At 59.1% G+C, this 24,379-nt stretch overlaps 4 protein-coding genes across 10 annotated transcripts in view; all 4 read right to left on the reverse strand.

Annotated features, from left to right (window-relative positions):
- RAB11FIP3 (RAB11 family interacting protein 3) overlaps positions 1-5,804 on the reverse strand; it is an 80,837-nt gene extending 75,033 nt beyond the window's left edge. For both annotated transcript variants that reach the window (XM_074841300.1, XM_074841299.1), the window contains exon 1: positions 5,337-5,804. In XM_074841300.1, the coding sequence (XP_074697401.1) occupies positions 5,337-5,648 (312 nt within the window). In that variant the 5' untranslated portion in view covers positions 5,649-5,804. The remainder of the gene's footprint in view (positions 1-5,336) is intronic.
- Positions 5,805-8,571: 2,767 nt separating this feature from the next.
- Positions 8,572-15,220, reverse strand: DECR2 (2,4-dienoyl-CoA reductase 2). Its single transcript, XM_074841308.1, is given in 10 exon segments — positions 8,572-9,693; positions 10,481-10,669; positions 11,283-11,387; positions 11,674-11,767; positions 12,150-12,274; positions 12,710-12,845; positions 14,341-14,392; positions 14,838-14,906; positions 15,044-15,159; positions 15,161-15,220. Coding segments are annotated over 10 exon segments (966 nt in total). The 5' UTR covers positions 15,206-15,220; the 3' UTR covers positions 8,572-9,658.
- A 1,327-nt stretch (positions 15,221-16,547) lies between these two features.
- Positions 16,548-19,088, reverse strand: NME4 (NME/NM23 nucleoside diphosphate kinase 4). Its single transcript, XM_074841306.1, has 5 exons — positions 18,937-19,088; positions 17,272-17,402; positions 17,024-17,125; positions 16,839-16,951; positions 16,548-16,752 (listed from the first exon to the last, which is right to left on the reverse strand). Exons 1-5 carry the CDS (start codon positions 19,025-19,027, stop codon positions 16,632-16,634), a joined length of 558 nt encoding a protein of 185 aa, XP_074697407.1. The 5' UTR covers positions 19,028-19,088; the 3' UTR covers positions 16,548-16,631.
- Positions 19,089-22,077: 2,989 nt separating this feature from the next.
- XPO6 (exportin 6) overlaps positions 22,078-24,379 on the reverse strand; it is a 56,372-nt gene continuing 54,070 nt past the window's right edge. For all 6 annotated transcript variants that reach the window (XM_074840274.1, XM_074840273.1, XM_074840272.1 and 3 more), the window contains 2 exons: positions 23,722-23,952; positions 22,078-22,804 (listed from right to left, as the gene is read on the reverse strand). In XM_074840274.1, coding sequence (XP_074696375.1) covers positions 22,703-22,804; positions 23,722-23,952 — 333 coding nt within the window. In that variant the 3' untranslated portion in view covers positions 22,078-22,702. The remainder of the gene's footprint in view (positions 22,805-23,721; positions 23,953-24,379) is intronic.

Genomic DNA, 24,379 nt, shown 5'->3' on the forward strand with positions numbered 1-24,379 from the left:
AGGCAGAGGCAGACTGAGCGCTGCGGCCTGTGCCCAGCCAAGCCAGCCCAGTATTTGGGGTGAGGAAGGGCTCATGCCTGAACCAGCAAAACAAACGGGAGCTTTGCCATGAATTTCTATGGTGAAAAACCAGGCCCTTGGTCAAAGCAAGTGAAATATTTCAGCCTCGTTCCTCTTCCAAAACACACATGCGTGTCCACAGGCATGCTCAAACCTATTATACACCCACAGCATCACCCTCACTTCAATCCCAGCTCCACTTTCAGTAGCAGACACCAGAGTTAAACAGCAATTAATACCTCCAAAAGGTACAGCAGCAGCAACACAGTTGGAGGCAATTTAAGCTTCACTCACATTTACATGGCCTGTGAATCCATGCAAGATAATTTTAGAAATCTCTTTATAAACAAAGCCAGTATTTCCTCTGTTCAAAGGGTGTAAGAACTCTCAAAAAAATTTAAAAATAATTGAGGTTTCCTCATGACAGTGATCCAAACTATTAGATTTCACAGGGAGGTGGGAGAAGACTAAGGGGAATAGGGAGGTCGTCCAAGATCAGATGCAATGTCAGCAACTCCAGGAGAGGACTACGCTGGAGGTAAGAAGCATTTGATCCAGGGTCTGTGTGCAATTCCCAACAGATCCATCAGAGGTGAGCAGGAAAAGCAAGCCTGGATTCACTGGGGGGGGGGGGGGGAACCACTAAAAAGCTGTAGTTTGACACTGTCCAGACTTCATTCCACCAAGTAACTGCCAAATCTTGCAGATTGTTCTGTTTAAAAATAAAAATAACCCCCCTGATTCTCTGCAGCCACTGTACGGAGTGACACCTGCTATCCCCAAAATGCAATTTCTTCTGCAGCACTCAGCTCAGGCTGGGCACCTCATTACAAGAAGCTGAAAAGGTGGTGGGGGGTTGGAAAAGCACAACAAACCTGATAAAAAGCTTCAGAAACCATCACACAAGGAAAAGTTAAAAGCTGAATATGGAGAGCTCAGCAGAGGATTAGCTGATGTGGGGGCAGAGGAAGGCTGGCAGTCAAGGACAGAGACTTGAAGGATGTAAATGTTAAAGAAAGCAAAACAAAGCACATTGAAAGGGAGCTTGAACTGATCATCAAGAGAAAAAAAAGAAAAGGCTGAAGATCTCTGTCAGCACAGAGGGCAGAGACGCCACTGAGCTTGGAGCCTTTGAAAACAGCTTGGACAAACTCTGGGACTTCTCTTAATTGAGCAAAGGCAGGGAGATCATGTGGTGCAAGAGGCTTTTCCACCTCCAATTGTCTTCTAGATCAAAACAGAAAAAGGAAAAAAAAAAACCAAACAAACAAGGAAGATGCCAGCAGGATAGCTTCTCTGCATGCCTCACAAACACTTGGTTCTCCTCTGCCCTGACGCAATCCTGCACTTCTAGCTAGTAACCGATGTAGTGAGAAAAGGCTTGGCCTCTGTCATGCAACCGGACAGACACAGTGCAACTGTACAACTGGCAAGACAAATTACGTATTTGTTGTTTTAAAGATATTGCACAATGGCCTTAGATTCTGTATAACACAGAGAACTGCAAGACACAACCCTTTCTGCTTTACAAGACGACATAGAAGTTATGTAAAGTGTGCCCCTACCTCCCAACTCACTGTCTAAACCAACCTTACTCCAGTCTTCGGTACCAGCCTGCGGGAAGCCCTTGTGCTGCCAGAGCTCCAAGCGGGCACCAGATCCCCAGTGAAACGCAGTGATAAAGGGGAGGGAAAGGAGACAATAAAAATACAACACTGTTATAAACTGCCTCACGTGCTACTAGTGAGCGGTCCAGAGGTTTTGCATGAAAAGTCAAGTCATCCTCAAGACCCTTCCACGCCGCATCTTCTTTACAAGTCCATGGAGCGTATAGCGGGTTCCAGCAAGCTTTTTAAGTGCCACAATAGTCCGTGTCTGACAACGAGCCACCCGTTACAGATTGCTGGAGGACCATCACATGGCTGTGTCTTCTCTGCTCAAGGCTACTCCTGTGTAGGGGTGTCATCCCCAGCCGCTGGGCCCTCAGCGTCACCTTTTCCATACACTTTTTAATACGAAGGTACTGGCAATAGCCTCAATCCCTATTCACTTTTATCATTTCAGAGAAGAACAAACTGTCTTCAGCATGCCTTGATCTCTTTTAGTCCAGACTTCACTGCCAATACCACAACCATGAAGCTCTTTAAAGACAGTCTCTTGACAACCCAAGCTGCTCAAGCAAAACACCAACCCAACCCCTCACCCCCCCCCCCCATTTTTTCTACCCATGGTTTTCATCGTGCAGAGAGAAAAAAAAAATCATAGCAGAAATTCACAACCATGTCATTTTTATGGAATAAATGTCAGTTGGTCTCTTTCCTTTGACATTTAGCTAATAATTGTTTCAGCCAAATAATCTGACAGCACAGAGCTCAGTAGCCCATAAATGCCTCTGGTGTTTTACTGAACACTAAAGACAACACTTGCTGCTCTCCAGCTCCCCAGTACATGCGGTTATACACACACATGCTTTCCTTAACCCTTCAACCCTCTCTGAACCCTTACACGAATCAGCTGGCTGCAATGACTTGCTGTGCTTAAATTTCGCAGTTTGTTCCACCACCACCCCATGCGTATCTTCCACACATCCACCCGTGTGGGCAGAAGCCAGGAGGAAGGAGGGGGAGAATTCTGAGAAGAAAGCAGGTACCTCCTCCTCCTCTTGCTAGGCAAGAGAGACAGTAAGAGGACTGGAATTTGCTCCTCGGTAACTCCCTGCCGATTGCTACCGATACCTTCATGAGCCATCAAACCCTGGCACCTCCCTTGCAAGCTTCCCAGTTCCAGTTGCAGTACAACCTTTCTTCACCTCTTGAAGTTTCCTTTCAGTTGTCTTAACACCATTTCACCAACTCGATGATGTTTCTATCCTTTAACTTTCACCAGAGCTGGATTTCTGTTTCGCAAAGGACCCCTTCTTGGCCCAAGCTACCTCTGCTTAAAACAAAATAGGTCAAGAAACTTCCCCAGAACTCCTCCCTTTATTACTCTGGTTATCTGCTGGGAGCTTACAGACCCCATCCCCTTCACACTCAGTGTGCCTTCTTGCTTTTCTAAGCTGCAGGCTCATAATAAGTCCTCTTGCACACAGAGACATCACAAACATTACTTTCTCTCTTCTGGCATGCCTCTGCAAAAAGTACAAGGCTGCATTCCCTGAGGCGCCCATTACCTGTTGGCTCAGCTGTTGTCACATCAACCTCACCAGGGTGTTCAGCACTTGCTGTACCGAGAGACAGTTGCTCTGCATGCCAAGAGCTAGCTATACAAGCATCTCGCTGAAGATAGATGTATCTAAAAAAGCATAATGTATTTCAGCATGGACAGCATTACTGATGGCTGTGCTCAGTGGGAAGGAACAAGCAACTTTAAAGGGACAGCCAAGGCAAGAAGCCTGGAGGCAACCACTTCTAAGCTGGGTCCATACGAACAGACAGCTTTTAGTGGCACAAAACCTCCCTGGGCATCCTGCTTCAATTTAGCAGAGACTTAACAGTTCGCAACCACTCCTCAGGCCAAGATCTCAACAGGCTTTACAGGCTTCTACTGTCGCACCTTTGAAGCTCTGGCACAATTCCCATGTCAGAATCAAGGCACAAGGCACTGCGCGGGGCCAGAGTGGCCGGCCTGGGCTGAGCCACACACGCTGCCAGCACTAACAAATGCCAGACCCGCCTGCCACATCCCCGCCACGCACCCACGGTCTGCCTGCCCTTACTTCCCAGGCACTTGAGCTGCTCCGCACCGCACGCGCAGGGAGAGGCATGCTAAGGTGAAAGAGTCCCCTGGTAAGCTCCCACCGTGCCCCGAAGTGACGGCCGTCACACCTACAGTCGCTGAGCCTCCACGGAGACTCACACACCGGCGCGAACGGGCCGTCTGCTTCTGCTTTCTCTGCCGCCAACAGCAACGGGGGGACACGCAGCGGCACAGAGTGCCCGGACCACAGCAGGAAGATGCAAGTCGGAGGCTTTACACTGAATAAAGCTTCTCTCAGCCGGCAGATGCAGGAGTGCATTGCTGAGATGATCTTATAACTCCCCCCCGGTGCCGTGACGCTACCTGGTTAATCACGCAATGAGGCAGTAAAGCAATCCCGTCTGCACACACAGTGCCCCTTACCAGCAATGATCTGACAAAGAAGTTACGTATCTCTACTTTATAGAGGTATTTTCTAAAATAAATTACTCTGTTTTATCTTTAAGAGCTGTTTTTACCATGAGGAAAGAGATAAAAAAACCCTCCTCCACCAAAACACTCCTTCACGCATGATGATTTGCTTTGTCATGCCACTTTAATACACGCACAGCAGCTACAGCTAGAGAATTAAAGCAGATCTCCTGGGTGAGCACACGGAAACTTCGTAACAATACCTGCACGCCTTAAAAAAGAAATCTTTTTTCTTGTAGCAATGCCAGCACAGGCCAGCGCACAAAACGTCAACAAATTCATTTCCATCCCCTGGTATGCTACTAGAGCTCTCTCCATTTTGGGTCATACCAGGCAGCTTCGAATTACATCGCATCTGATCTGCTGCAAGGAAACACAAGCTCACCACGGTACAAAGCAGCGGAACAGAGAAGAAAAGGGCATTCAGGATTGTCAGACCCGTGATAAGCGAGGTACTCCATACTGAGCGTGGTGCCAGCAAGCCCACGCAGGCACCCTCGGCAGCGAGGGGGGCAAGGAGCTGCTTGAGATCCCAGGATCTCACTGCTGGTCCCTCACAGGCGGGAGCTGCTCAGGCAAACCTAAATGTGTTAGTGATGGAGAACAAAGAGAGAGGATGCGGGCTCCCAGCGGCACCGCCGAGATGCTCTGTTCCCAGCGGATTGGGACCTGGAAAAGGTGAGCTCCAGCTTCACCAGGCTCCCTTCATACCTCCTGCAGCCATTGAAGTCCACGCATGCCCTTCACCCAGGACGACCCAAAGGCCGGTGATGCAGACGCTGCCCTTGCTCGTGTTAAAAGCTCTTTGGAGAGCTGCTGCCGTCAACACCAGCCGCCTTTGCTCGTCACCCCGTCAGCACAGAGGGGGCCACCGAAGGCCCAGCACGGGGGCTCCCCACCGGGTTACGCCAACAGCGGTGCCCCGCAGCCGGGAGCCAGCGCCTCACCTCGCGCCCAGCACCCGCGGCTCCTTCCCCTGGGGACACGCAGCCCTGCGGACACGAGCGTCGGGCAGGTGTGAGGGGAGGCCCAGGCCTGACCGCAGGGCCCCACGGTGGGCCCAGGCCCAGGGCAGGCCCCGGTGCCCGCGGAGGCGCCGGCCTCACCTGCTCGGCGCCGTAGGCCGTGGCGAACTGGACGAAGTCCTCCACGCGCACGAAGCCGTCGCCGTCGCGGTCCAGGGCGTCGAAGACGGGGCGGAGGCGCGGCTCCGGCTCGGCGGGGCCCTCCAGGGCCGGGCAGCCCCCCTCCTCCGGTGGGGACCACGGCGGCGGCCCCGGGGCGGGCTCGGCGGCCTCAGGTGCCCAGAGGCCCGGCTCCGGTTCCAGCTCCAGCTCTGGCTCCGGCCCCGGCCCGTCCCGCCGCGGCCCCCGGGGGAGCGGGGGCTCGGGCACGGCCGCCGGCGGATGCGGCTCCATTTTCACCGGCGGCGCTCAGCGCCCGCCGCCGCCCGCCCCGCCGCTGCCCGGCGGCCATGCCCCGCGGCCATCACCCTCTCACATCGCGGCCGCCCGCCGGGGCGGTGCCGGTACCGGTGCAGCGATGCCGGTGCCCGGTGCGGTCCCAGCGGTAGCTCCGCCCGCGCCCGGGCACACGGCTTTGTGCGAGGCGGCGCCGGCCCCGCCCGCCGCGCCGCCACCGGGGGCGGACCCGCCGCCCCGCCCCGCCCGCCCGGGAGCGGCGGCTCCGAGCGCCGGCGGACGCGGTTCCTCCCCGCCGTCAGGACGTTGGCGGGGGGGGAGGCGGCGGCGCCGAGAAACAACCCCGTTGCCCGCCCGCCCGCGCCACCGCTCCGGGGCAGCCCGCGGCGAACCGCCAGATCCAACCCGGTAGCCGCCGCAGTAGCCGGGGCGGTGACGTCACTCGTCTGCCCGTGCGGCGCGAGGCCGTGCGGAGGCCCCGCCCCTTCTCGTGCGCGGCGCGGGGCGGGCGGGGACGGGACACGCGGCGCGCGAGCACGTGCCGCCCGCGCCCCCCTCCGGGGCGGGGGGGCGGTCACCGGGCACCGGGGGGGTTCACCATTAACCGGGCCCCGTGCGCCCCACCGGGGGTCACCAGGCACCGGGGGGGTCACCGTGTCCCGAGAGGGGCACCGGGCACCGTGGGGGTCACCGTGTCTCGAGGGGGGCACCGGGGGGGTCACCGTGTCTCGAGGGGGTCATCAGGCACCGGGGGGGGATCACCATGTCCCGAGGGGGGCACTGGTCACCGGCGGGGGTCACCATTAAACCGGCCCCGTGTGCCCTGCCAGGGGTCACCAGTCACCGGGGGGGGTCACCGTGTCCCGAGGGGGGCACCGGTCTCCAGGGAGGGTCACCATTAACCCAGCCCCATGTGCCCCGCCGGGGGTCACCGTGCAGCAGGCCCTGCACACCCCGCCAACACCACCCTGCCCCGTGCACCCCACCAGCCCCCCACGCCCTTTGTGTCCCCCCCATGCCACACGGCCCCAGCCGAGCCCCCCCTCAGACCCCCTGCGCCCCCTTGGCCAGCACGGCCACCGGTAACGGGCACAAACCCACAGATTTTATCAACACGGCTGTTGACGTTTCCAGCCCGTTACGGGAGTTCGGCATCACCAAACACCGGTTGTGCCCGACCAGCTGCCACCGATCTGATCGTTGTTCTTCTAATGAATTAATTAACGAGTTAACTGCAGGCTCAGTGCATCGGCCATTTCTGCACACACATGCACACATCGGCGGGGCCCGGGCAGCGTCTGCACCTTCGTGTCCCGGGCAGGGGTGCAGGCAGGTCCCCAGGCACGGCCGCAGCGCTCTCCTCCGCTCGCTCCCGCACCTGCCTGGGCCATCGGGCCACCACCAGCCCCACAGGACACTCTGGGGTGACCCTGCTAATGCACCCGCGAGCTGGCCGGGCGGACGGAATTACAACCCCTGGGCATAATTAGCAACAAATGTGATGAGCAAGAGTGTCCCTGGCTCCAACAACCCTTCCCAGGGCCCCACATCGCCAGGCTGCCCAGGGGAGGGATGCGTGGGGCATCTCAGGACAAGCCTGGTTGGGGCACAATGTGTCCCCCCAGCACGGCTTTCCCAAAGCTGGGGAGTCCCAGCACATTCATCCCCAAAAGCCTGAGTTCAGCAGCATCCGTGGACAGGAAGGAGGTAAAAAACTCCCCGTCTGATCAGACTGGCACTGGGGAGGATTGAAACCTCCGCTCCAAATCCTTTTTCTCATCACAACCATCCCCAAAGCTGACGGGGGCGGGAGGGGACTCATTTGTCAGCCCCACAGGCAGAAAGCTCCCGGCTGCCCCCCTAGGAAACAACTGTCCCCTGCAGAATCCCCTCCAAAACCCCCTCAGCATTATAATTCCCCCAAGCGAGCAGGTTTCCTGCCTGCACTCGCTGCTGCCCAGGCTGGGCAGGGGGTAAGGCGCCCGCCGGGCTGGAGAGGCAAGGCCAAGGCGGTGAGCGGCAGCCTCGCACCCCTCGCTGGGTTTCTGCAGCTCCAGGACACGCTGAAGGCCGGACTCAGCGCGGGAGGTGCACAGCCCAGCTGCCGCCCTGCCGAGTTCCCCCTTCCCGTGGTGGCCACGGAGCCAGGACAGCCCCGAGCCCCTGCACAGGAGCTCGCCCTGCGTCCGACACCCCCAGCCTCTGCTCAGGCTGTGGCCACCACGGAGGTTTCCACGCACCGGCAGGGAACGCAGGCAGCTCTGCCTGGCTCCCTCCTCAGCGCATGGGGTGGCACCCACGCCAGCCGGGCCAGGAGCCCAGCTCAGCCCCGAGCCTGGAGCAGCGTGGCACAGCCTGGGCTTGGCAGCAGCTCCGGGCTGGCTCTCCTGCAGCACCCTTCCTTTGGGCATCTCTTCTTGCTGCAGGGAGGGTGGAAGCCTCACCGGGCTCCCCGTGGGCACAGGGCTCTCCCTCCACCTCTGCGCTGCGTCACCACGCCACAGCACAGATCACAGATACCCCCCCCCGGAGCCTGTGAAGTGTCTCTGTGCCCCCCCCCACTCACTGAGGGGCGGGCAGAGGTGAAGCTAAAGCAACATCTCCGAAAGGAACCACATCTGTTACTACACACAGGGACAGTCACTGTCTGTGGACTCACTTGGTTGTGGTTAAACAAGACACAGATAAATACGTGGCCTCTCCACTCTCCCTCAGGGCCCAATCCGGACCACCAGGACCAGTGGGTGTGGCCAGGCACAGGCGCTGGCTTTGCTCATGCAGCAGCGAGATACTGCAGCGATACTCCAGCTCCCGGGAGGATGAAGAGCATGAGGAGCACAAGCTCCTTCTGGAGCTCCGGGCAGTCGGGGGCTGCAGGATCCACCCCCCGCACAGGCAAACAGATGAGGGGTGTCACAGCTCAGGGTGGCAGTTCTTTATTCGTGGCCTGGAGCGAGGAACAAAACCTGGCAAGTCTACAATTAAGTAGGAAATGCAATCAAGCAGGAAAACAAGCTTCATGGAATTCAGGATAAGCCTCAAAAGTGCCACCAGCAGCAGGAGGCCGCTGTAGGTGAGCGGTGGCTGTCCCTGAGGATGGGCTTGGCTCCAGCAGCCCATGGCAGAGCCAGTGCAGCCCCTGCAGCTCCTCTGCTCAGCACCCTGCTTGGAAAAGACTGAATTTCAGCTAGCCCTCGATTTACCCTCAGCTGTAGTGTCTGTACGAAGGAAGGAGACAGCATGAGACTGGCGTGACAGACAGACGGGTGCCGGACAGACAACTGGACATCTCAGGCTCCCAGCAGATCCAGGGCTACAGCCCCGCAGCACAGAGCCAGCTCTGGTGGGATGTGACCTCACACCGCCTCTGCTCCTGGAAGAGCGACATCCCAGCTGCATCTGCCTCAGCCTCTGGGCACCGCTGCCACATGCTGGGTCCCCCCACGAGGGGACAGGGCCATTTCCCCCTGCCAGGGGCCAGCTTGGCCCTTGTTTCCCCTCCAAGAGCTGCCAGGGCAGAGCTGGCCCCAGCATGAAGGCTGATCTCAACCCCAGATGAGCTTAACTACTCCCTGCTCCCAAAAAGGAGCTGGGGCTGGGGGTTTTGGGCAGCTCTCAGGCTGAGATGGGGGAGAACGGAGGAAGAGGATGGATATCCATGGGCAGCACTTCCTGGGACTCGGGAAAGGCCAGGAGAGCAATGCGGAGGGAGACACAAATGGACAGTGAACACCACAGCCCGCGCACCCCCATGCTGTCCCTGTGCCCTCAGCCACGCCGGCACAGAAGGAATTCATGGCACAGACTGGGGGGGGCTTGCTCCCACCCAGCACCCCCAGTGCTCCCTCCCCCAGGCGGACGCGGGATCAGCAGCGTCACCACCGCCACCAGTCGCTGATCGGAGGCGGCAGCTATCGGCTCCGACTCTGGGAGATGTTGCCCCAAGATGTCCCACAGCAGCAGCGTTCGGTCACGTTTCTGTCCATCGGTCAATCCCAGGCTGTCCATCATGGATTTTTGTTTGTTCCTGCAGCCCAGAAATCTGCAAGACAGCACGGGGGTGGGTACACAGGCCTGCCTGGGCCTGCCCTGCTCACGGAGGCTGCCAGGCAGGACCCAAGCAGGGGGAGAGGGGCTCTCTGAAAGCACCAGGCCCCATAACCAATCCCCAGCTCCCTTCCTGCCTCCACAGACACACGCAGCCAACGTGAGTCCCGCAGGCAATTCAACTGCAACACAAGCCACGCTGCAGTAACTCGTGCAAGGAAGAAAGGGGAGGCAGAGGCTGTCAGGACACTGCACCCAATCCTGCTGGCACAGAAAAGGGGCATCACATCGCTTTAGGGAACGTTCGGAGGTGTCCAGACAAGCATCCTCCAGCAGGAACAAGAGATACCATGTCAACCACAGGCTCAGAGGAAAGACCCAGCAAGTTCTGCCCTTCCCAAGTCATCTCTAGCACTGCCCATGAGATGTTCCCCACGTTGCTCTGTGCCTGCTCTGACAACAGCATGGGGGTGACCCTGCTCCACCTTTCCAAAAGCAGAGGAAGGTTTGAGAACAAGCACTGCCCAGTCGAGACCCCAACACCCAGCATCTGCCACCTCTTCCCCAAGGCAGTACGGGCCACACAGCCACTGCTGGAGGGGCAGAGCCTGGTACCACTACGAGGTGACCAGGGCACTTGAAGAAGGTGATACCATACCCCCTGCTACAGCAGCCGCACCCCATTGCCATGGGGCAACAGGGTTTCTGACACGAGCCCTGCTCTAATCCCACGGAGGGGGAAATGCACGTCACCTAGAGTTTAGCAGAGGATGAAGCAATACCCAGCAAGGCGGGGAAGTTGTTGGCAGAGGTCAGCCAGCTCCCGCCATCCACGACCAGGGTGGTGCCCGTCACGTAGGAGGAGAGGGGGCTCGCCAGGTACAGCGTGCTGTGGGCGATCTCTGTCTTGTTCCCTGCGCGCTGGAGGGGGATCGTGTCGAACTGACTTGCTTCCTCGGCAAATTTCCCACCTAAGAGTGGTAGAAGAAAGAGTCAGCTAGGACCATGGGACCACCTGCCCCCCACCACTGCCTGCAGACACTGCAGCACTGCTCACACGGGGCTTGCTGAGAGCCCCAGGGAACCTAGATGAGATCATGGCACAGCCCTGGGGACAGCCCACGGACAAAGGCCTGAGAGGAGAGTTAAGTGGGGGAGCTCAAGCCCAGGAGTGAGATTTGTAGTGCAAGTGAGTTCAAGACGGGACCTCAGAGAGTTTTCCCAGCCTCCAGAGCTGAACCCACACTCTGCTGATGGATCACAAAAGCTAAATCAACAGGCAAGGCAACTGGCCAGGCTGAGCTTTGGGGGAGCACGTTACATCAAGGCATCAGAGAGCACAAAAAGCTGCCACTCAACAGAGGAAAATCAGAGCTGTGTAAGGTACTGAGGATGGGGAAAGGGCTACTCCCCCAAAGAGATGTGCCAGCCGAGTCACAGGACAGCTGTGGCCAGCAGCAACGACTCCAGTCATACCACACGCCCCATGAGCTGCATGGCACTGGTGGCCCATCACAGTTCTCTCCCCAACAGAGCCCAGCAAGCCACCGCCGAGGCAGAGGCAGCAGCCCCAGGTTGCCTCACCCAGCCGCCGGTAGCCCTCGGTGCCTGTAATGGGGCCTGGCGCCAAGCTGTTCACTCGGATGTTGTTGGGTCCCCACTCCACAGCAAGGTGACGGGTCATGGCATCTGGGAAGGGATTACAACAGGAATGAGAAACAGAGAGCAGAGCCATTCCAGTAACTTTTATGGGCGGGGGGTGGCAAAAAGCCACAGAGACTCCGGCCAAGAGCAAAGGGCCCTAAAGAGCCCTGGGGGAGAGAAGAGCATCGTTCCAAACCCAGGCATACAGTAACCACCCCAATTCATATTAACCTCTCCCAAGGACATCTTCCCACCCCAGTATTTCGGAAGAACCAGCTTCCTAACTGGCCTCGCACAGCTCACAGAGCCCCAGCAAGGAGCATTTAGGTACCTATGGCAGCCTTAGCAGTACCAGCATGCACCTGGAGGGCCTGCCCTCGGTAGCTCAGGGTTGCCGTGATGTTAACGATGACCCCACCGTGGTCCTGGGAAAGGAAAGGAGATGTGACATTAGGCAGGGACCAGGGGTCACATAGAGGAGTGGTGGGACAAGAAAGCTGGGCCAGGAAGGCGGCAGGTGGCAGGGCACAGAAAGGTTCCACAACAGTCAAAAGCCCCAGGGCTAGGGACAGGCAGGATTCCCAGTTCCTGCACAGGGGCTGCCATCCCTGGGAGGGAACAGACTGGATCTGAGCACGGTGGGCAGCAGAGGCCCGGCAGCACAGCCCTGGGTACACAGGTGCTGTGCTCCCTTCTGCCCTGCACACTTCCCTGAATTTCTCAGGAGCAAAGCGTGGTTGGTTTGACACTAACCCCCTGCCTACCAGGAGTCTCTCCACCGAGTCCTCTGGCTCTGGTTCCACTTACCCGGAAATATTTCTCAAAGAGGACTTTGGAGGTGTTGAAGGTGCCAAGGGTGTCGATATCTATCACTGTCTTGAAGGCATTGAAGGAGAGGGCACTGGCTGGGCACAGAAAGTTTCCTGCAGCACCTGAAGAACAAGCAGTCACGAGGACAGTCAGGAGCGGGCCAGGAGAGATCAGGCAGGTTCAGGGCACTTCTGCGAGAGGAACGGTGAATGATACTGTCTGGGTAGACTGGGGAGCGCCTGGAAACAGCCCTGATAAGGGGATAAACAGCTTGTGGCTCTGGGTGCCCAGCAGCACCGCCAGCCCGAGGGCAGGAGGGTGCCGGTGCAGTGGGGCTGGGATGATCCACACCCAGGCAAGCACAGGTGGCCATGTACCACAAAGGAGTCTGCTTCCTCCGAGCCCGTCCCCTCTGCGCTCCCAGGGGCTGCCCACACGCTCCCAGGCCAAAGCAGCATAAGCCAGACACTAGGCAAACACAATCTCCATGCAGGAAAATGCCCTTCCTAGCAGTGAGCCTATGCCAGATCTTCCCCTGGCCCACTCCAGCAGCTCACCATTAATGAGAATGTCAATTCGCTTGAACTCTTTCAGTGCCTCATCCACCGCTGCTGCAATGGTTTGGGGCTGCCTGACATCTATGGACAGAGGCAGGCACTGCTGGCCTGTGGCTGCCACCAGCTTTTTTGAGGCCTGGAGAAAAAATAAAAATAAAAAAAAAAAAAAAGAGAGACTTGAGATTCTTTCTGGGACTCTCTCCTTCAGTGAGGATTAGACCCAGACCTTGTAACAGGTGAGCAAGAAGTCAGGCAGGAGCCGAGTCCCTGTTAGCACACAGCAAACAGTGTGGGCAGGGGAGAGATCTGCCTAAACCCAGCCCACTTCAGCCTGGCAGCACCCTGCAGCTAAAGCAAAGCTCCTGCACATCATGTCCCAACCAAATGCCAGGCTGGCCCCGAGGCCACAACTCCCTAAGCCCAGTTATCTCCATGGCCTGTCATCAACACAGCACATCCTGAGCAACATCTCCGCAGGGTAAGTACAAAGGTTGAACCCTAACAAGGCAATTTTGGCATAAGCCCAGGCATAATTGACCTTTAGATCCAAAAAACATCAGCAGGCAAAAGGGCAAACGCAGACCAGCAGTTGCCAGGCTCTGCCCGTGAGGCAGAGTGGGCCAGCTCTGAGGCTCATCACTTGCCACAAGCCGCCCCCAAGGTGCTCATTAAGAACATGACTCCCCCAGCAAATTAAGCACAGGGGATGTGCAAACTCAGCAGCAATGCTGCACAACACCCAGCAATGCTCCACGCTCCTGCTCGGGTTCATCTGGCCCTTCTGTGAGAAGCTTTGAGCCCCAACTAGCACATGCATACACCGAGCGTCAAGAGCCTGGCAAAATGCGAAATGACAGCACCAACCACCTCCAGGAGGCAGCCGGGTCGTGCCAGCTCACTCTCAAGCGCTGGGTTTGACCTTTACTATATTTCAGTGAAGTCCACACACTGATACCACAAAGCTCCCTCACAGCTGCTTTCAGCCCAAGACTGCAGCACAAGCCACGGAGAGAAACCGAAGCTGTGAGCAGCCAAACTCCAGCCCGGGTCAGACACACAGGGGTGGGGGGTTGTTCTGCCCAGCCACCCACAGGGTAGCCAGTCTCATACAGCTTCCTCAGTCACCTCTTTCCAGACCTGCATCCTCCCCTCTGCCTCAAAACACAAGATAACTGAGACTTTGAGGCTCAGCATACCCACCTCAACCCACACAACCCTTGGACAAGGGGGTCTTGTCCCACTCGAAGCTGAGATTTAAGTTTAACCCTAGGCTCTGCCACTTCCCTGCTGACAAACATTCACCAGTTTGTTTCTTTCTGTCTCCCACAGAAAGGCAACGCAGTATCTAGAACAGACACTCCCAAAGCTGACGGGGGAAGGTAGCAAGTTCCACAATTAACTGAGCTCCACTGTGAGGTGCAGTGGGTGCAGCCCACCCTAAACCCGCACCCATCCTGCCCATCACCGCTGCCTGCTGGTGCTGAAGGGCTTAGAGAAGCCAAGGCAGCACTGGTAAGCCATTTCTGCTGTTGCACTACTCCCAGCTCCACCCAGAGAAGAGAGCAGAAGGATTTCCAGGCGTTCACAGCTCTCCCTTCTGCCTGCCTGTCCTGCGGAGCCCACAGACTCACCTCTGACACTCGCTGCAGATCCCGGCTTGCAATGACCGTCCGGCAGCCGTGCCTGCAAAGAAGGGGCTGGTGAGGACCACACAGGCCCGGCTCCTCACAGTCATCTCGGACCTCTGGGAATTACCAGGAGCTCGGCCGGCGGGAGGTGGCACAACACCCTTACAGGGGAGGAATTGCTGTTCCTCCAGGCTTGCAAGACTCAAAGAGGAAAGTCCCAGCAGACTAGAGACATGTCCCAGCCCTGTGACAGGGCCAGCCCCAGCCTCCCTCACCCCCATGGGCCACCAGCACCTGCAGCAGGCAGGGCTGCCCCATCTCCTGCCCACGGCTGCCACGAAGACTCCACTGCCCCCGGCTTCGCACCCCACCTCTTCCAGGCCCCGTTACCACAGCTGTCCCAAGGGAAGGGGAGGCTTTTACCGCCGCCCGCCCCACTGGCGCTCAAAGAGGCCAGGCAAGCCCGACCCGGGCACCGCCGCCCCGCCGGGCTCCCGCACCTCATGAAAATCTCGGCGATGCGGAAGCCGATGCCCGAGCCGCCGCCGGTGATGAACGCCACCCGGCCCCTGGGGGAGCAGAGGGACAGTCAGAGCCAAGCGCCCGGCGCAGGCCGCGGGCGGGAGAGGCTGTGCCCGCCAGGCCGCGGCCCCTCACCCAGCGCCCCGAGCGGACGCCCCGGACCCCCCAGCGCCGCGGCCCTCACGCCAGGATGTCGGGGCTGAAGAGGTGCCGGTACTCGCGGAGACAGTCATCGGTGTCCAGGTCCGGCGGCGCCCGGGCGGCGGCGGCTTCAGCCATGGCAGCGCTTCCCGCCGCGGGGGCTGCCGGGAACGACGGTCTCGCGCGCCCCGCCCGCCCCGCGCATGCGCACGCGGCCTCAGGCGTCGCCTGGCAACGGCGCGCGGCCGGAGCGGCGTCCCACAGCGCCGCCCGGTGTCCCCAGGGACTCACCGGGGGGTGCCGGTGACAGCCCAGAGCCCCCCCTCCCCGCGCTCTTCCAGTGACCTGCAGAGCCTCCTGCTGCCCCCAGGGACGGCCCAGTGCCTCCCACAGCTCCCCAGTACCGCCCCAGTGCCGCCCAGGGACAGCCCAGTGCCTCCCACAGCTCCCCAGTGCCTCCCACAGCTTCCCAGTACCGCCCCAGTGCCACCCAGGGACAGTCCAGTGCCTCCTACAGCTCCCCAGTGCCTCCCACAGCTTCCCAGTACTGCCCCAGTGCCACCCAGGGACAGCCCAGTGCCTCCCACAGCTCCCCAGTGCTTCCCAGTACCACACCAGTGCCAGCCAGGGACATCCCAGTTTCTCCCAGAGCTTCCTAGTGCCTCCCCAGGGACATGCCAGTGCCTGCCAGAGCTTCCCAGTACTGCTCCAGTGCCCCCCCTAAACATCCCAGTACTTCCCAGAGCTTTCCAGTACCGTGCCAGTACTGCCCCAGTGCACCCTAAGGACATTCCAGTTTCTCCCAGTGCTTCCCAGTACCACTCCAGTGCCACCCAGGGACATCCAAGACCTTCCTAGTGCCTCCCCAGGGACATGCCAGTACCTCCCAGAGCTTCCCAGTGCCACCCATAGACATCCCAGTGTCTCCCAGAGCTTCCCACTACTGCCCCAGTGCTCCAAGGGACATGCCAGTGCCTCCCAGAGCTTTCCAGTACCACCCCAGTAACCCCCTGGAAAATCTCAGTGCCTCCCAGAGCTTCCCAGAAACAACCCAGTGCCACCCAGGGACATCCCAATGCTTCTCAGAGCTTTCCAGTACTGCCCCAGTGCCCCCCATAGACATCCCAGTTTCTCCCAGAGCTTCCCAGTACCACCCCAGTGCCCCCTTGGGAAATCTCAGTGCATCCCAGAGCTTCCCAGTACCACCCCAGTGCCCCCCAGGGACAGCCTAGCACTTCACAGTGACATCCCAGTGCCACCCAGGGACATCCCAGAGCTTCCTCGTGCCTCCCCAGGGACATGCCAGTACCTCCCAGAGCTTCCCAGTGCCACCCATAGACATCCCAGTGTCTCCCAGAGCTTCCCAGTACCACTCCAGTGCCCCCTTAGGAAATCTCAGTGCATCCCAGAGCTTCCCAGTACCACCCAGAGACATGCCAGTGCCTATCAGAGCTTCCCAGTACCACCCCAGTGCCCCCTAGGGACATCCCAGTGCCCCCCAGAGCCCCCCAGCACTTGCTGTTGGCATCCGAGGGAGGAGACCAGAGTCACGGCGGGAGGCACCGGGGTTTATTGTGGGGCCGGGGGGTTCTCCACGGCCAGGGCTCCATTCCCGTTCTGCCGGGGCTGCCCTAAGGCCCGTACGTGTAGTCCTGGTCTCCGCTCTCCCAGGCCACCAGCTCGTCCCGCTGGAACCAGAAGCCGATCTCCCTCCGGGCCGTCTCCACCGAGTCACTGGCATGGACCACGTTCCTGCACAGGGACAGAGACGGGGACAGTGACGGTGCCGTGGCCGTGGGGTGCTGCTGCCAGCCCCGCCACCCGCCCCGCGCCCCTACCTGCTGACGTGCATGCTGAAGTCCCCCCGGATGGTGCCTGCGGCCGCCGCTGCCGAGTCGGTGTCCCCCACCATGGCCCGTGTGGACCTGACCACGTTGTAGCCCTCCCACACCTGTGGGACAGGGGACACCTGAGTCCCCCAGGCCCCCCTGGGACCCCCAACCCCCCCATCCCAGCCCCTCACCATGGCCACCAGCGGCCCCGAGGTCATGTAGGCGAGGAGCGCGGGGTAGAAGGGCTTCTGCCGCAGCTGCTGGTAGTGCTTGTCCAGGAGACCCTGGTCCGCCTGACGGCAGCGCGGGGTGACGGCGGGGACACCCGGCCGGTGCCCCCCGCTGACACCCCCGTCCTGGCACCCCCCTGAGCCGGCTGCAGGGCTCGGGGAGCGGGGTCCCCCGGGTGGATGGGTGGCAGCTCGGTGGGGAGGGGTACCTGGAGCAGCTTCATGGCCACCAGCTTGAAGCCGCGCCGCTCGAAGCGCTGGATGACGTTCCCCACCAGCCGCCGCTGCACCGCGTCCGGCTTCACCAGCACCAGCGTCTTCTCCTGCAGCTCCGGGGGGGCTGCGCGGGGACGGAGGGGCCGGTGTCACCGCCGGGCGTGGGACACGGGCACGGGTTGCGGCAGCAGGACCCCCAAGCCGCTCCTGGAGCACCATGGGCTGCTGCTCAGTCCTGGCAGGCAGCGGCTGCCAAGGGGGTGACCCTGTCCCCATCCCTGTCCCCATCCCGGGGCTGTGTCCCCCTGGCCAAGCTGGGCCTCGCAGACTGGTGGGGTCCCAGCAAGGACCCAAGGGACACACTGCAAAGCCCCGACCGGTGTTGGGGACATGTCCATGTCCAGGAAACACCCTTTAACACAGCGTGGGACGGGCAGGCTCTGGTTTCGGCCGAGCACACCACACAGCCAAGTCCTGGTGCCGGGGCTGTGGGTGCCACCCTGTGTGCTCCTGCCCGGCCCCGGGTGCTTCCCCCTGCCCGGGGGCAGCCGGGCACCAGCCTGGCACAAAGCGGGTCCCTGGTCACAGCCAAATTGAGCACTGTGTCCAGCATCGCTGTCCCCCACGGCACAGGAGGGTCCGGTGTCACTGTCACCCGTGGCACTGTGGGACAGCAGGGTCCAGCATTGCCACCACCCCCTCACCCACCGCTGGCCCTGCCGGAGCTTCGCTGGCAGGAGGGGACACAAGTCCCCCAAGGGACAGCGCATCCTGTCTGCCGGAGGGGCAGAGGGGACAGGAAGGACAGGGAAGGAGAGGGGACACCAAGCCGGGGCGTTTTGCTGCCAGTCCCAGGCTTTGGGGTCCTGTCCTGGGCTGCGAGGCTGGGTCGGCCCTGGTGCTGGCGGGGGCAGAGCGGGATAAGCGACCCCACGAGTTCACCCACTTCTCTGGGTGTCGCTGGACATGGCCCGGCTTCACCAGGCTCCCACATTGTCCCCCCCCAGGACAGCGTGGGGGTCCCTCCATTGTGGCCCTGGGGACACCAAACGCTTTGGGACCTTCTGCGTGGTGCCTGGGGAGCTGCCAGCTCCGGCCCCTGCCCCGTCCTGGCACACGGGGTGGGGGACAGGAGACCCCGGCACCAGCTCACGCCCCAAAGAACTGACAAACCCTGTGAGCCAGACACCCTGCCTGGGGGGCTGCCCCCGGGACAGAGGGACGGGGCGCTGGGGGACCCGGGGGCCCCGGGCACCATGCAGGCAGGATGGGGACGGGAGCCCCAAGGGGCAGGACAGGCAGGGACCGAGGGCAGGGTGGGGATGGGGACTTTGTCCCCAGCGGTAGGACGAGGGTAGGGACAGGGTCCCCCAGGGGCAGGATGAGGATGGGGACGGGGTGCCCAGCAGCAGGACAGGGATGGGGAGTGGGTCCCCAGGGGCAGGACAGGCTGAGGGTGGCACGGGGATGGGGACAGGGTCCTCTGGGGCAGGACGCGGGTGGGGACCAGGTCCCCGGGTCAGGATGAGGGTGGGGACAGGGTCCCCAGGAGCAGAATAGGGAAGGAGCCGCAGGCAGAGCGGGGATGGGGACTGGGTCCCTGGGGACAGGACGAGGATGGGGACGGGGTCCCAGGGCAGGAAGGGGCCGTGTCTCACCGGAGCCGTAGCAGCGGGGCCCGGGGGGGCGGCTCAGGCCCGGCTGCCCCCGCAGCAGGCTCCGGGCCAGGCAGCGCCCCAGGGAGCCCATGGCGGGGCCGGCGGGTCGGACCTGGCCGCGGCGGGGTTCGGCCGCCCCGCGGAGGCTTTAAGGGCCCGGCCGAGCCCGGGGACGGGTCAGGTTTCCGTCCCTCCCCTTAAAGCAGCCGCCGGGAGCGGGCGGCCGCCGCGCCTGCACGGAGCATCCCGGTGCGGGGCATCGCCCCCCCCGTCCGGGGCACCCCAGCACAGACCCCCCCGCGCCGGGGCTGAGCCCCAAGCCCTGCCGCCGTGGGAGCGGAGCCTGCACCCATCCCGTGGGTGACCCCGGGGCACGGGGAGGGGACAGCCCAGCCCCTGCCAAAACCCAGAGCTACTTCATGGGATGGTCCGGGCGAGGGGGGGGGGGCGCCGAGTTCACCCCTATCAGCCTGGGGTGGGGGTTCAAGGGAACGCGGTCCCGTACTGGCCCCCCCCAGCCCTGGTGAAGGGCCACAGCAGGAAGCACCCAGGTGCCCTGGGCAGGGAGTGGGTGCAAGGAAAGGGGTGCAAGGGTCGGGGCGGGGGGGGCGGGCAGAGGCTGCCCCGGCCCTGCTCACCTGCAACAGCCCCGCTGCTTTAAAGCATCACTGATGCTGCGGGAAGGCGGGGATGAGTGGGCCCCGTCCCTGGCCCCAGGCTGGGCTGAAGGAGGCAGAAAAGATGCAGAGTTTACAAACTAGGGAGAGAAGGATGCTCCTCTTCACAGCAGCGCTCCAGCCCCGATTCGAGTTTTCCTTCAGGTTGAATTAAACAGGGCCCTGCCCGCAGGGGTGGAGGGGGTCAGTGCTCTGGGGTCAGGTTTGGACAGAGATCCCCTAGAAACCACTCTTTATTCAGCTTCCCCTCTACCCCAAAGCCCCAAGACATCCCTCAGGAGAGAAGCTCAATGCAAACAGTGCTACAAAAATACCTGCAAGTTCTAAACCTGCAATAATTTGAAGGAGACAAGGAACGTACATTGCCTACAAAGCAAGTAATGGGCTGGGGGGAGGCTGGACTCCAGCATCCATTTGGCTCCTTGATCCCCATCTCCTGTTTCCTTCCAGCCTCCCCAAGGTGCAAGGAGTAGGGGGCTAGAGCCCCCCCAGAGGCTGGGAGGAGATGGGGGGGGTCTCAGGACCTGCCATGCTCAGTACAGCTGCAAAAACATCTGCCATGGCTTCCCCGGGGGCAGACTGAGCAACAGCTCTTGCAAAATAAGCTTGCTGCTGGCCAGCAGCTGGTGACACCCACCCAAAGAGGGGGCTCAGGGTGGGAAAAGGCCCCTCTGCAGTGTCTGCCGTGCCAGGGGTGAGGGTACAGAGGAAGGGGTTTCTTTGAGGAAGATTAATGCAGGCACTACACACAAAGCAGGTGCCCTTCGATACTGGCCCAGCAAGCTGTCCTGCTTGCCCAGGGGCCTGGGGTGCTGCAGCCAGACCTGCACTTTAGGTGATGGCTGGCAAAGGAGAAACAGCTTTTAGCACAAGGGGTGGCAGGTTGGGGCCTGGGCTTTGGCCATCTTCCAGCTGCTGCCCTTGATCAAGGGGAAAACATGTACTTTCACCCTCTGTCAACCAAACATTTTGCAAGAAACAGAAGCACCACCAGCCCAGGGGACCCTGCCGGGAGGGGAGCTGGGCCCGCAGCGGATGAAATTCCCTTAGCTCAGCGCTGAAGGGAGCCACAGCCAGGGTGCTTGGTGGAGGATTTGATGATCTTAAAGGTTTTTTCCAACCTAAGTGATTTTATGATTCTGCCACTGTCCCCCATTGTGGTTGGGAGCAGAACTGCTGTGAGGGACTAGGCAGAGGCTCTGTGGACAGGTTTGGACCCTGCACTGCATTTTCATACACCTAGTAACCACCGGGAGAAACAAGAACTCGGAGTTTTAAGCGCAGACAGCAACACTGAGTTACTCCAAGAGCTGGCTGCTTTGAACCACACACTCCTGGTGCAGGTTCTGGCTGGCAGGGAGCTCAGGGCCTTTCACCCTCAGGGGAGGTGGGAGCTCTGCAGTCTGGGGACAGACCATCAGCCACCTTCACACTGGGCTTCACACACTTGAGACCTCCGCAGACGGGTTCACAGCCCTCAGCTGCAAGGGCTGTACCTGGCAAGGCACGTCCTCGGCAGCCTGGACTCTGGTTCATGTGTAACTTGCAACTCAAGCTGCTCACTGCAGGGTGTAAAGCCCAAACATCAAACTGGTCCCAGTTCAGGCAGCCCGGATGCAAGGCTCTGTCTGTACACAGGTTATCCAAACAGGGTACACTATCTCCAAACAGCAAACATGCACATCACAGTGTTTCACAAAACTAAAGGAACCATAGAGCAAGTGCTTCTACACCCCAACTCACCCTCGATACCTCCCCAGCTGCCCACGTGCAGCACCTCACTCAAGTTTGCACCCACAACTGTTTATGGGAGAACCCCTCCTCCAGGCTTGTTCCCACCATGCTGCCCTCATAACAGCAGAGAATTAAGACTAATTTAATGCTCTATAAGCTGCCCTCTCAGCTACCTGACTACAGACCTCAGGGATTGCATGATCAGAGATTCACAAGCCCCACAAAACCTGGTCCTGTCTGACTGGGGGACTGGGATTTCAACCTTACACTCAGACAGCACTATCAGGTCATTCTGGGCAGCAGCTGGCCTTCAGCTCTGGCCTCCTATGATGCAGCACCATGGATGTTAGGAGATTCCTGCCTGCAGGCAGCTCTTGATCAGTTCAGACAACATTCTGCTGGATGGAACAAACAGATCACCACACTGGGTAACAGAAAACACCAGGGAACACGGGTGGTAAACACAGTGAGGGGAGAGTGGAGAACGAAGTCAACAGTGGTCAGCACCAGTTCAGTACAGCACCTTTCCAGAGCTGCTGGACCTGCTGGGAGCCTGGACAGGCCACTCCTGCACCCAGGGCACAGGACGGGCAACGCAGGCTCCTGCTGCCGGTCCTCTTGCCTCATCATGGGGAAAGGCTGCAGATCGCTGCCTGCACCGCAAAACATGTTTCCATCTAGCAGAAGGGCTTGGTGACAGGCCTACAAGGGAACTAAAAGAAGTTACAAGTTATTTAAAACAACAAAGTAAGCACTTTATTTCCATTAAGCATGTTGTTTTAGTATCACAATGGAATGATGAGAAAACGTTTAAAAAAACCAAAAAAGTCTCTAACCCCCACAAACAGCAGGGAGGTTTTCAAGGCAATTTAAAAACAAAGGGAGTGACAGAAGTGCCAAAACAGTCCCAACATCACGAGACTCCTCCTCCTCGAGCTGGGCAGGGGCAGGAAGGTGGAATGACACGAAGGTACGAATGTCTGAAGTAGTCTTTGGCGCTTCTGCCTCATGTTTGATACGCACATGATCTCTCAAGACAACTCCACAGAAATCTCCAGACGCAACAAAGTGCTACGTTAGTAGAACAAAACCCCAGCGAGAGGACTTTCCGTACAGTTGAGATGCCCTGTGGCTGGGCGTTAAGACACATCCTGCAGACAGTGCCGGCTCCAGCTGGGGGCCTTTGGGTTGGGAGAGAAAAAAGGAAGCGTGGTGCGTGAATCCAAGAAGATGTGCCCATGTGCAAGACACCGCGTCCTGCAGTACTGACAAAACCAGGGAGGAGAGAAGGTGGTGGCAAAATGAAACACGGATCCGTTCCCTACAGTGATCAAAACACGAGTCCAGTGCAGTAACTATAGTTTCACAGTTCCAGGGGGCAAACTGTCATTGCAGAGTCTGTAGTAACGCAGGTCATTCACCAGTCTGTGCACATTCTGGGTAAACGATGGCAGATCCTGGAAAAGATCAAACAACACATTGTACTGCAAACAGAATGGTACCTACAAGCACTGTCTTGCAGCCGAGAACAGAAAGGAACAGAGAGGGCCAAACACCCACGTGTATTTTCATACATGGGAACAACAGAGTCCTTCCTCCAGTCTGAGACCAGGAAACCCGAGTTTCTGCAGCCCACGTACAGGGAGCAGACAGCTCCAGAGCTGCTCCGTGCAGAGCTGACTAGAGATCTGGGCTCTGTTCATGGCACCGGCTTCTCGGCGTGCAGTCAGGCACTACACAAACGGTCACGACGTGGCCATCTGCAGCAGCAACTGCCAACAGCATTCCTGCCAAAGCTCCTGGGTGCCACAGACCCCATAGTGAGGGTTAATTTTCTTGAAGAGCAACTGCCTTCTAGAGCCCAGTGACTCTCTCAAGGCTCCTTGGCCTCAAATCTCCCATGGGAGAGGAAGCACTCAATGGGCAAGCAAGCTGCAGCACTGCCATGATGTTCCACAGGGAGGTTACCGACCCTCCATTTGCTTCACACACAGGAGGGGTTTGAAAGAATTGTGGGCCACTGCAGATACACTCTCCTGTTGTCTTCACTGTAACCCTCAAACATCTGGCCAGCAGCTGGAGCAAGATTTTGGCAAGGATCTGAGTGTCCCACTCTAGAAAATGTCAGTCTACCCCTATGAAAATTTCCCCCAGGAAACAGATTCCCTAACTCCCACAGCATTCAGCAGTCTGAGAGAAGAGATGGCAGTTCTGCTACCTACAGTGAAAAATCCTTGGCTCGGCATTGCTGAGTATGGAAGCGTGTGGAACAAAAGGTTCTGCCTCAAAACACTGCCCTGCTAGTGCTCCAGGAGGAAAAACCCTGCGCATCCTGGGAATACTGGCACCCTGCTGCAGCGTTTCCCCTTCTTACCCTGTCCATTTTGAAATTCCTTCCCAGTACGTTTTTCTGGTTCGAGTCCACACCATCACAGCTGGCCAGGAACTCGGGCAGAAAGGCTGAGTAGAAGCCATCAAAGTCCACCGAGGCCATATTGTAGGTGGCAATGCCAATCTCCTCCTGCAACAGGTCATGCGACTTGTGGACAAGCACCTGAAGTAGCACGTTCACAAACTGGAACAGCATGGTTGTCCGGAAGATCTTCTGCACAGTGAGAGAGAAAAGCAGACAGTTAGGAGTCTTCACACCACAGAGGGACCACAGCAGGCAGCACGTTGCTTCAGAAGGACAAATCGATCAAGCTCAGACCAGGCATGGCTGAACAGGGCCACTTCGACACCAGCAGCTTCTGAGCTGTCAGTGGGGTCTGCAAACTCTTGTGAGCACAAGGATAATTTTCCAAGCCAAGCCAAGATCACAAATCGCTACAGTAAACTAGATTAATATCAGCTTTAAAGTTAACAGTGAATTTGGCCACACTTATCCTCATGCATCTGACCCAAGTTTTAAGCACTGGCATTTAAGCAAACAGCATCAAGTCCCACTCAAACTTGAGCCAGTTTTAGCCCTGCAGAGTGCTCCTGAAAGCCAGGGAACCTGGCCAGCTGCCTGAAAGTCTGCAACAGGCAGC

This window comes from Strix aluco, chromosome 15 (assembly GCF_031877795.1).
Source record: "Strix aluco isolate bStrAlu1 chromosome 15, bStrAlu1.hap1, whole genome shotgun sequence".
Taxonomy (NCBI): domain Eukaryota; kingdom Metazoa; phylum Chordata; class Aves; order Strigiformes; family Strigidae; genus Strix; species Strix aluco.